The following is a 12,653-nucleotide window of genomic DNA, read 5'->3' as shown; positions in this document are numbered from 1 at the left end:
CCTTGAAACACATATGCACACATGCAGCAATGCACGCACACACACACACACACACACACACACACACACACACACACACACACACACACACACACACACACACACACACACACACACACACACACACATACACACACACATACACACACACACACACACACACACATACACACACACACAATCCTGATCACAGCATCAGCATCCCAGACGGCTTATCATGGGGAACTAATTCAATATCCCTGTGCCTGTTTTAAATGTCATTGGCTGAGCTCATCTGGAGTGACATGTTTTTCATGGTCCTAATAAAGGAGCTGTATTAGGCTCGGAACGGGGGGGGGGGGGGGGGGGGGGGCTTCTCTGACCAACGTTCTTGATGTCTGCAGGAAATCTAAAGGTCCTCATGAGGAAATGAATAAAGTCAGGATTTGAGGAGATCTGCCGATGCCAATGAGTTTCACATGAACTCCCTCGAGTCAATAAAGGGTTGGTGAATCCTCCACTGACTGACTGAGAAACATAAGCTACACAAAAAGTTGTTTTTCTCTAGACGCTGCCAAGCCTGCCATGTCAGTCACAGAAACACATGCCTCTGATGCCATTCACTGGGTTGAAGTGGATTTCCAAGGTCAGCATGTATTGCCTGTGATTGGGCTTTCATATGATATTGATTGTTTTGACACTGTTGTCAATATACTATCTCAATGAGTTTTCTGTCTATCTTCCCGTCATTACGTCATGTGTAGATCTGAACACAATGGTGATAATGATGGAAAAAGGAACTAGCTAAACAGACCACCATAGCTTTTAATTGACAAAGTTGCTATACTCTTCTACCTGTGCTTTTTTCCATGCTCCTCTGTTATACTGATGATGTCAGCATGGGGATGGGATGGTAGGGGGTAGTGAAGACTGGACTAGTGGGGGTACAGAACATTCAGTCACCCCGTTGTGCCAGATAATGACTTCCCTATTGAGCGTGACCCTGGTGACCTCTGAGATCCCCCCTCCCCCTGCCCCCCAGGCATCCCCGCCTGATTTGGCATTTTGTCCACACAAAGTTCCCAACCTCAGTCCCATGCCTCTCCACCCCTCCGTAGCCTCCTACCCAGCCTCCCCTGGGCAGTTGCCTTCTCCTGGTCACTTGGCCCTGGGCATGGAGCTGACAGGGAGCTCCATGGAGCTTTGAGCTAGCCTCATATTCTGGGTTAGAGGGTCACTCTGAAGGGAGACAGATAAACAGTGCTCTAAATGTGAAAGGTTGGCTGGGTCTCCATGTGGCAGGGGAGATGGATGTGTAACCTGCTGGTGGGAGGGAGGCCGTTCAGAGACTTATGGGTACAGTAGAGATCCTTCAAATGTTTCCTCACCCTGTCTCTGTTGCCAAGGACAAGTTGTAATCTGTATCGACAGTCCTGTCCAGGCAGCACGCTTCACCATCTACCTGTAGATTTGCCTTAGTGAGAAGGTACTGCCAGCAACAGACAAACAGAGAAGTCCACACAGACATCATACAGAATATACAATATCGGAACAGTAAAGACAAAACATACAACTCTGGAGTATAGGCTGATTACAGTGGGAATATACCATTTACAGAGGGATTATATCTAAATAAGGGAGGGATACTGCCATGGTGATTATATACAGTGTCTATACTGCCCTGGTGAGGAAATACAGTGTCTATACTGCCCTGGTGAGGAAATACAGTGTCTATACTGCCGTGGTAAATATATACAGTATCTATGAATATATACAGTGTCTATACTGCCGTGGTGAATATATACAGTATCTATGAATATATACAGTGTCTATACTGCCGTGGTAAATATATACAGTATCTATGAATATATACAGTGTCTATACTGCCGTGGTGAATATATACAGTATCTATGAATATATACAGTGTCTATACTGCCGTGGTAAATATATACAGTATCTATGAATATATACAGTGTCTATACTGCCGTGGTAAATATATACAGTATCTATGAATATATACAGTGTCTATACTGCCGTGGTGAATATATACAGTATCTATGAATATATACAGTGTCTATACTGCCGTGGTAAATATATACAGTATCTATGAATATATACAGTGTCTATACTGCCGTGGTAAATATATACAGTATCTATGAATATATACAGTGTCTATACTGCCGTGGTGACAATATACAGTATCTATGAATATATACAGTATCTATATGGTGTTGTGTGGAGCAACCCTCAGCTCGGCTTTCTCTGCTGTTAATGTCACTATTTTTATCATCATTATCCTGTTTTTCTAACAGACTATCCCTCCCTCCATCTCTCTCTCCCTCCCTCTGCAGGGTTCCTGAAGCCCCAGTGCTCACTGGCTCCGCCCCCCCAGCGTGGACGCTCGGGGGAGGCCTGCTCCTGTTTCACCGGCATGTGTCACCTCCACCAGCGCCGGATATCTACAGGTAACACTCAACGCCATCTCCACATCCCATCGCCATCTGCCCCGTCATGGCAGACTCAGCACCTGGGAAGACACCTGTATGAAATAAGTATGAGCTACAATTTGCCAGTGGATAGAAAGAGTATACAGTTATAGTATACTCTACAGTATACTGCATTATACAGTACATTTGATCCACTGTATAACAATTTTAATTTGATGATATGGACCTATAAAAATGGCTTTGATATGCTAATACAACCCCAGGTAGTAGGAGCATTTACTGTAACTCATTTTACTGTCTGAACATGTCATGCCAAAGTAGTATATCCACAAAGCAAGAAGCTGCTTGTTCCTTACCACAGCTACAAGCACACACACAGCCTGGGGTAAAGAGCTGTCAGAGCCGTAAGGCTTCTTCCTAGGCAGCGATGGCTCAGTCAGTCAGCCTGATTAATGTAGTCTCTGCATGTGGAGGCCCGGTGATTGACATTTTAACAGGGGTGCTATGAAACAGGCCTCTGTTCTCATCACCTCTGTTTTCCCTGCTAGGGCAGCTGGGTCAGGTGATGTCAGCATAGCAGTGCATTCTGAACCTGACCCTCTGGTATGTGGGGATTGAGGGACAGTACTGTGCTGTTGTTGTGTTGTTGCTGTACGTGTGCCTGCCCTGCTGGTGGCTTCGTTGGCTGGGGGTGGAGGGCCTCTTGCAGAGTCACTTGTCGTGACTGAGTGGCTTGTTGTAACTTAACAGCAATTTCATGTGAGGGGAACACGCCTTGGACAAAGGCGACGAAACCAGACCAACCAAACAGTGGCACCTTGGATGAATTTACAGGAGAGTGGTAGATTGAGTGATTTTTGTCTGTATGGAACCTCACAGACAAAGCCCTGTGTTAGCTTCACACATTGTAGTCCTTAACACATACCCTTAACACATACCCTGTACACATACCCTTAACACATACCCTGTACACATACCCTGTACACATTCCCTTAACACATACCCTTAACAAATACCCTGTACACATACCCTGTACACATACTCTTAACACAGGTTGAAAATGGCAGATTTGGGCAGTAATAAATGCCTAAATTGAAAGGTAATGGCTGTACAGTAACATGCTATATATGACGTCAGAGCTCTGACTCCATTCAGAACTTGAGCACCGTGAACGACTAGAAGTTGCCCCCATCTCTCCCACTAGTTGGGAAAATTTTGCAAATGTTTTGTCGTCTGAGTGAGGGAAATGCTGTAAATTAAGAGGACTCTTGTGTATTTAGAAAAATGAGACGTTGAGGATTATAATAATTACAGCTTTGATGTCATACAAGCAAACCAAACACCTGTGAGTCCAAATGTGGACTTGACATTTCCATATCATAAAACGACTGTCATATACAGTGTCAACGTGTATGACCACTATGTTTGATGTACAGTTACAAGATGAAATCATACCCTGGGTTGTTCTGAACACAATGAGTGTTTGTTTATTGTGAAGAAAAGCACACTCACCTTAATGCCCTCATGACTTTTTATGCGCACCAAAATGATGATCTGTTTGCAATATATGTTGGCAATATAACAAGTTTTCAAGTCATGCTCACCTGACCCAGATTGTGATTTATAAAAGTCAGCTTTTTGATTGTGTTAAGAACAAAGGTAATTGTGTGATGGCGGGGATGCAGGGTTGTGTTCCAAACAAAACAACTACAAGTGTGCTTGCTCTAGTTCCTCAACGGCACAGCTAGGAAAGCTATTTTGTTTTTTTGAAGACTCTTCTTTGAGTCATAAAAGTGCATTGAAATGACTCAGGAACTGTGCACACTTTGAAGAGGTGTGTGGCCACTTGGAGACACCAGTTAGTCCTCTCACTCAAACCCTTGTCATTTTGTTCTCTTATGATGCACCTATCCCACATTCTCCAGGAATACTCTTTATCATGTTACTGAATGTATCCAGAGTATGTTCAGATTTCGTTAGAAACAAATGCTGCGAAAGTCCTGTACATATAAAATGAACATCACATCAACAGTGTATTGTTTAGATTCAGTCTTGTGTCAGCTGAACTGTTGTCTCCTCACCTTTGGTCTAATAATTTACCCATAATCTCCAAACTGTTCCCTTTTAATTGCTACCATGGTTATGCATGTGCTTTTCATATCTCCTCTGTAAGAAACATTTCAACTTAGCCCTATCCATATAGGCTAATTCCCACAAGTGTAAAGGGTTAAAAGGTTGTTTGGAGTTGAGTTGTCATTGATCTAGATCACCATGCACTCACAACTATCAATACAGAACATGTGAATGAAATGGGCAGCGTGTATTTAATGGGTCTAACAATAGAACAATATTGACAAAAGCAACTATAGAAAAGCTTTGGACAGGCAGAACAAGAACCCACTACCCTCTCTGTCTCTCTCTCAACCACAAATACTTATTCATGGGCATGTCTCAGCAAGATCGGTGAGGTGCAGACACAGTTTGTTTTTCCGCTCTCTTCTCTGTCTCGTCCATAGATGTGTGTGTTACTGGGCTGGTGTGATTGATTGGTACATTTTTGACTGTCACAGCCCTTGGTGAGGGTGGGGACGTTTCCTGAGCAATTAGAATAGTCGGGATACTTCTCTAGCACACCAACTATAATGGTAACTGTTACTGTATAGAAATGTGCTTTCTCCATGTGCTTTTTTTAGTTATTTCAAGGCATGGTTGGCTTACAAGGAATGAGAGGAGAATGTGTGAGACTGAGTCAGATTGTCTTTTCTTGTCTTTTAAGTGTTTTGATATTTCACAATGTTCAGTGGTGTGGTAAATGTTCCGTGGCCTAGCTGCTCAGAGCAGAGTAGCAATGTGTTCTTAGAGAGAGAGCGAGAGAGAGGCTGAGATAACTGTAAAGGCGTTGTGGTTTGTTAGTCACACAGAGTAGTAGCATAATGTTCAGCCTAGCTGGAGTCTGTCTTTTATAGCCCCGGTCATAATCATGGATCTAATTATGGAATGTGTTGCTGTAAATCTCCCATCGCCACATCCAGCACACACACACCCGTCCTAACCCGCCCCACATCTGTGTGATTGTCCTCCAATCCCGTCCCTCGGCTGCCCGGCCAAGGCCACAATGACAAGCCTCTGTGGAGAACGTGGGGTGCTGAGCGGCAACGCAGCTGAGGGTTCTGGGAAGACTGGTTGCCCTCACCCGGGGAGTCGACTCCAGCGGGGGAACTCCCGGCTACACAGTGATGTAGTCCCGCTCTGGTTTTAGTGGTTTCACATTGTTTAGAGTTCTCAAAAACAAACCATTACTGGAAAGAGACCGTGAGAAACATAGTATTCAGGGCTCTTTTCTTTTCCAGAGATAATTTTAAAAGCAATCATTTTGTTGTTTCTTTTTTAAAAGACAAGAGGAAAAAAACGTTTTTGGGGCAATGTGTGAGAAGTGTACGAGTGGGAGAGAGAGAGAGAGCTTTAAAACAGGGCTTTTTGAAAGGGCCTGACAATGCAGGCCTTGTGCAGTGATTTGGTCTGTCCTCGCGGAGCTGAGCGGAGGAATGGAAAAGATTATCCACAGGAATGTCTGGGGTGCCCTCAAACGGAGCGGGCCTCGTGACTGGCCAATGGGAGAGAGGCCTGCCGAGCGGAAGGCAAATTTTTTCCTGATGAACTCAGCTGCCTGCTTCACAATTCAGTCTGATTGCCAGCACTGAACTCACATATGGTCCGTGTTTGGAGAGACCAAATGACAGGACAAATTCTGCCTTGAGAAGAAGGAGAGGAGGTGGAGGAGGAGGGCTGTTGGAGTAGATTGCTGGCTCCCCCTTTTTATTTCATTAGAGTGGGTAGTATGGATGTGGTGTTTGGATTCTGGTGCTTTTCAACTGCACCACTACCTCTGTCTGGGTCCCTCCCTTTCTCCCTCCCTTCACTGACTCTCACAGTCCACTCTGCGTTGGAGTGGAACTGGCCGCCAGGTGTGTGGGTAGAGTTTGATTAATCCCTCTTTATTGACTTCGCTTAAGCAGCAATTACGCCCAAAGCCAAGCCCTATTAGCTCTCGCCACGGTCCGTAGCTGACTTCATTACCCAGCCTCAGAATTATCTCACTGCCTCGTGAATCCTGCCAATTAATTTGGAGCCCATTTAGAATTCTGCAGGACTTGGAAAGAACTTTCCCTGCCTATTGCCTAGAGCTGAGCCAGAGTGAACCGTGAGGAAACATGGAGGAGAGCAGAACACAAATCTGGCTCCTTCCTGATTGTTTGTGCACTGTGTGTGTTTGTGCACTGTGTGTGTGTTTGTGCACTGTGTTTGTGTACTATGGTTGTGTGTGTGTGTATTGTTTGTGAGACAGACTCGGCAGAGCTTGAGCAGCACCGGGCCCAGGCATTCGGCTCCAGCGAGAGGCAGCATGTGTTTGTAGACCTTGTGGTCACACAGCGGGTTTGTGGGGGGGGGGGTTCCAGTGGCTCCCGGCTCCTCGTATTTTCTCGGGTGGGGTCCCACAGAGGTGAGGGAGGTTGTTAGCCTCAGCATGCTCCACGCTCGCTGATCTCTATTTGGCTGGCTGGAGTCCGTGCACTCCCTGGCCACTTCCTGCCGGGTCAGGAGCCAGAGGGGCCAGAGCGCCAAGCTGACGATTACAGCCGTGCTCTGCCTCAGCCTTCGCCCCCTGCACACACATTCATCACCACAACCACCACAAAGACTGACAGGCTATTTTAAAACAGACTTATTATTGGACTATCACAGCACATTTGGCTGCTGATCCCACTGTTAAATAAAAATAGCCTAACAGTTGTTTGTGTCCAGTTAGACCAGTGTGATGTCTCAGTATGCTGAGTGTTTGGTCTGGGGCCTGTCACTTCCAGGATAAACTCTGCCAAAAGTCTGAGCTAATTGGATGTTGAGATTCATATAGTACTCACCAGATACTGGCTAATGCACTGGCTTTAGGCCTAACATATACAGCCTCCACACTGTTCGCAAATTCCAATCAGTTGGACTTTTTCGAGATGAAACAGGGGATGCAGGGAGATGTCCAAACCATATGACATCATTGCAGCGAGTTTGTAATCCCTGTTTCGTAGCTCTAGAACTAGAGAGAGATCACTTTATTGGTCAATTGCACACAAATTCAAACTGAAATTTGACTTCCTCTTTTAACCCAATTCCTCCGTTTTTTTGAGAGGTGCAGGGGGCTCGGACCCGGAAATCGAACTGACAACCTGCCGGTTTCTGGCCCGCCTCTCTAACCGCCAGGCTACCTGCCGCCCCACAGTATGTAAACATGGGAAGATTGGGAACAATGTCACAGGCCCTAAATCCTGCCTGATGAATTCCCGTCTCTCTTTTTCCTGAATCGTAGAGCTTATTGTGGAGCAATCTGCCAGCTGATTGGAAGCAGCTCAGTTTCAGTCCACAATCCATAAACCTCTGCCTTGTTCTCATGATATAGGAGGAGTGGTGCAGAAAACACAAAGCAACTTCTGATATAAAGATGTTTTTTATTTCAAGCAATAGTGGGAATGTGAAGTTATGTGTGTGGGTTTTCAATGCCTGTGGGATTGTACCCACTGAGACAGTAGCCTACTTGATCAAGTCCACTGAGTCTCACCTGAATGAATGCATGACTTGTGTTTGCATGTGTACAGGTGTGTGAATAACTTATCTCAGGCTGTGTCTTCGGGGAGTAGAGGAATGGGCAGACATTTCATTCCTTTCCATAGGAAGGGGGCCGTGTTTCAAGTTGTATTAGTTGTGTGTACAGGATACACATGGTATATACACTAAGGTTATTCCAGTTTAGTTTTTCTATTCGTTTTTTTATTTATATCAGCTTTTCCGCTTTTTTAATTTGAAATTCAGTTGAATGTTTACACCGTCCCAACGAAATACACCATGATTCGTTTTAGTTTCTGTTTTAGTATACTGTAATAACCTTGGTATGCACCATCCAACTAAATGCTTACTTGCAGGTTCATTCTCAACATGGCTCAGGAGAATATATATTTTTTTTATAGCATTGGTATAATACAGGAAAGCACAATTTATAGTGCAATATTACACATGTATCAGAGAAAGGAGGGACTGGGGGCCAAGTGTTTAAATTGTGCAGTATTAGCAATAGTAAATAAGAGTATGGTAGCAGGAATTGTGATGGGTGGGTAGCTTGAATGTATATATATATATATGTGTGTGTGTGTGTGTGTGTGTGTGTGTGTGTGTGTGTGTGTGTGTGTGTGTGTGTGTGTGTGTGTGTGTGTGTGTGTGTGTGTGTGTGTGTGTGTGTGATGTGTGTGTGTGTGTGTGCATGAGTACATGTGTGTTAAGGTGCGGAGAATCAGAGCAGCTGGTCAGTCCAGTCCAAGTTGTCAGCAGTCTGATGGCTTGTAGACAGAAACTGTCTCTGAGCCTGTTGGTATCAAACCTCATGCTCCAATAATGTCTGCCCGGCGCTAAGGGAGAGAACAGCTCATGGCTGGGGTGTGTGGGGTCCTTAATGATGCTGCAGGACTTCCTCAGGCACCGTTTCAAGTACATATCCTGGATAGGTGGGAACACGGCCCCAGTGATGTACTGGGCTGTCTTCACCACCAGCCAGTGTGCCAGCGGGTTGGGCAGGCCAGGGTGCAGCTAGAACGCCAGGGGCTTCACCTTGGCACAGAGTGACGGCAACCATCCATAACAGGTCAGGAGAAATCACAGTGACTAAGCCTTTGATAACTCTCTGAGCCCATAATCCCTGCATAGAACCACCCCACTGAAATGCTATCTCATTGTTACAGCTCAAACCATAGGAGGGAGAGATGGAGGGAGGGGAGGATGGAGGGAGGGGAGGGGAGGATGGAGGGAGGGAGGGGAGGATGGAGGGAGGGGAGGATGGAGGAATGGAGGGAGGGGAGGATGGAGGGGGGGAGGATGGAGGGATGGCGGGAGGGAGGGGAGGATGAGGGGGGGTGGAGGGAGGGGAGGATGGAGGGATGGAGGATGGAGGGAGGGGAGGATGGAGGGATGGAGGGAGGGAGGGAGGGGAGGATGGAGGGAGGGGAGGATGGAGGGAGGGGAGGATGGAGGGAGGGGAGGATGGAGGGATGGGAGGATGGAGGGAGGGGAGGATGGAGGGATGGAGGGAGGGAGGGGAGGATGGAGGGAGGGGAGGATGGAGGGAGGGGAGGATGGAGGATGGAGGGAGGGGAGGATGGAGGGAGGGGAGGGAGGATGGAGGGATGGAGGGAGGGAGGGGAGGATGGAGGGATGGAGGGAGGGGAGGTTGGAGGGAGGGGAGGATGGAGGGAGGGAGGAGGGGATGGAGGGCGGGAGGGGAGGATGGAGGGATGGAGGGGAGGATGGAGGGAGGGGAGGATGGAGGGATGGAGGGCTAGCCATAGAGCCACACCGTCTCTCCCTCATCATACACCCCGGAGAGGCAGAATGTTGTTTTCACTCTAATGATTATCACAGTAAGACTGTTGGGATCAATTCAGAATGCCTCACTAAACACACATTCAATGCAAGAATTAGAGATCAAATGTGAGTATTAAATCGCAGTGTTGTTCACAAAACTAAGAATACATCACATTTTCCAAATCCGGACAGAATTGACCCCAACCCTGGAGTAAGATGTTCAGTGTAGCTGCATCTGAAAAACACCCTTTTTTCTGTCATCCATTAAACAGAAATAAGCAAGTTCTCATTCTTGCGGCCCCATGTTGCTTAATACAGTACAGTATGTTAACCACAGCAGGGGCACTCTGAGTACTCCTCTGAAATATATGGGTAAACTAATGAACGCCATGAATATAAATGAATATGTACATCTTAACCCAGATATCTGAGCCATGCTCAGTGCAAGCTGCTCTCTCCCCAGTGTGGTGTGACTCTCATCATCCCTGATAAAGATATTAAAGGAAGAAAGGCTGTTCTGACTGTCACTCCAGCTCTCTCTGTTGACTCTAGAGGTTTGATAGTGAATGCCATGTGTTTATTAACGGGGGGGTGGACTTAGTGTTGTGGTGGGGGCATCAGACCGCCATCTGCCTCTCTTTACCACTGATAAACATGAGAGGACGATGGGAGCGATGGTAAAGAAACTTCAGTGTGTGTCTCTGTCACATTCTAGAAGACCCTTCCCCTCAACCTAACATGCTAGTTCAAGATGTACTGTACGGCCCTAAACAAACATACTGTTGCTGGGAAGAAAATGCATGCCATAGTGCCAGAAAAGGATCATGTATTGGCCAAGGGAGTCGATGAGGACGAGAAGTCATCAAAGGAAAAGCGATCATATTTAGCCTCTATGAAAACAATCTGTAGAGGCCATCTTCGCTTTGAGTGACGAACTGGTTTCTGGGGACAATGGTTAAAGGGGACATTCAATATAGTTTTGGTTATGATTTATAGCAATGTCATCTGTTAGGGTCCTTTGTTTTTCCTCATTCTGCTTATATAACTGGACTGACTGGAATCCAAAGGGCTTGCACCGGCCATCTGGAGCTAACAATAGAGGGGTCACACATTTTGGACAAGGCCAAAGGAAAAAGCCAATTCACATGTTTTATTGATCGATTTGTATTTTCTTCCGGACCTATGAGTGCTTCCCTCTCTGTGCTGGAATCACAGCAGTCCTGCCTAGAGGTGCTTCCTTAAACAACAACAACAAAAGAATGTCTGTAATGTTATGGGGCCTCGGAGTGTAGTTTGGAGCGAACCGTTGGTTGAAGTCACTTGGGTCCAATATGGAGACTGCCTTGCCAGCGATAACAAAATGCTCTGTATCAGATACCCTTTTCCTTCTCGTTCTCTCAGTTTCATAATCACACTGTTGACTGCTAGAACTCTTCTCTCTTTGAGAATCAGCCAAATAGGAAACAAGGAGATTGCTTTATTAAGTTGTTGAACGTAGCCAGTGGAAACTCAATTCTATTCTTCTGTCAAGCTTTCCACGGGGCTTCCATACTGCAGACTGGGGATGCAGATTCCTGTATGTTCCTGCTGAATGGTCGTGCTGAATGTTCCTGCTGAATGTTCCTGCTGAATGTTCCTGCTGAATGTTCCTGCTGAATGTTCCTGCTGAATGGTCCGTGTGTCCCTCTTGATCTGTGTCAATCTTGTTCATGTTTGTTCACTGGGCTGTGTGTAAGTCAGAGGTGGGTTGGGGAGCTCAGGTGTCCTTTAGAGGGGGACAGGGAGCTTGTTCCTGTTTGTGCCTCTCCCTGTTCACTGTATGGTCAGTTGCTTCTGTCGTCTCAGCACTGGGAACCGCCGATCATCCCACTCTTGCTCCCTGGAGGAGGAGCAGGGGGAGAGGGAGGGGAGGGGGGAGAGAGCAGGTGGGGAGAAAGGGGGAGGTAGGCGGGAGCTGTCGGTATTTTGATGCTAAAGCGATCGGACACACTTGGCATTATAGCTGGCTCTGCAGTGGGGGAGGGGGGAGGCAGCCATGGCGAGCGCTTGATCCGAATGTCACCGAAGCCGATCTCATGAAGTGGAAGGTCAGCACTGGAGCCCTTGCCACGCTGGTCGCACCCACCTTAGCACAGCACAGCCCCACCCCTTGCCTTGGCCCCTCGCCTTCAAAGGAGAGCTGGGGAGCTGGGCTGGAGGGAAGGAGGGATGGGAGGGGGTTTGGGCCAAAGCACTGAACCTCTCAATGTCACATGTCTCTCCCGCCCAGCAACAGGCCCACCCGAGTGTGCTAATGTAGCCAGGACGGTGCATGCTGGGATGGTGAGGGAGCCCGGGGAAGACGTGTTGGCAGCTCCCATGTGCTCCTCCTCTGAGAGTGGTAATGCAACGGCTAATGGAAATGTCTTGTTGGGACACAGCGCTGGTCTGGAAACAGCTGCTGGTATTCTAGGTAAAGAGCAGTGTGGCCAGAACCAAAATGTAGTTCTGAAGTCTGGGACAGAGACAGGGACAGCGATTCTTAGAAACGGCATACTTGGTGACATACTCAGACACCACGTCTCTGACAGCCTCCCGGACTCAATCTGAAGTGTCCAGAGCAACTTCTGTTAGTTCATCTGGGTGACCCAAATCCCTCCATCATCATCCCCTTCCCCACCCCACCAAGCACCCTGTCTTGCTCCACCCTGGTCCACTCAGAGCTGGGGGACAGAGGGGAACTGTTGCAGAAAGCTGCTCTTTAGTGCAATGCGCTCAGCTGAGTCAGTCAATATGTCTGTGGGTCTGGACGGGGGACAGGGGGAGCAGAGCCCTGTGTGTGTGACATAG

At 47.1% G+C, this 12,653-nt stretch overlaps 1 protein-coding gene across 8 annotated transcripts in view; it reads left to right on the top strand.

The window, feature by feature from the left end:
• Nucleotides 1-12,653, top strand: part of LOC109868319 (retinoic acid receptor RXR-alpha-A) — a 164,151-nt gene that overhangs the window by 49,647 nt on the left and 101,851 nt on the right. For 6 of the 8 annotated variants that reach the window (XM_031802639.1, XM_031802641.1, XM_031802640.1 and 3 more), the window contains exon 2: nt 2,331-2,531. In XM_031802639.1, the coding sequence (XP_031658499.1) occupies nt 2,331-2,531 (201 nt within the window). The remainder of the gene's footprint in view (nt 1-2,330; nt 2,532-12,653) is intronic. The other 2 variants (XM_031802643.1, XM_031802642.1) reach the window with 1 other exon arrangement.

The sequence above is a fragment of the Oncorhynchus kisutch genome, linkage group LG23 (genome assembly GCF_002021735.2).
Source record: "Oncorhynchus kisutch isolate 150728-3 linkage group LG23, Okis_V2, whole genome shotgun sequence".
NCBI classification, from domain to species: Eukaryota; Metazoa; Chordata; class Actinopteri; order Salmoniformes; family Salmonidae; genus Oncorhynchus; species Oncorhynchus kisutch.
The sequence above is the reverse complement of the archived record's forward strand: the minus strand, read 5'-3'. Positions and strand labels throughout refer to the sequence as shown.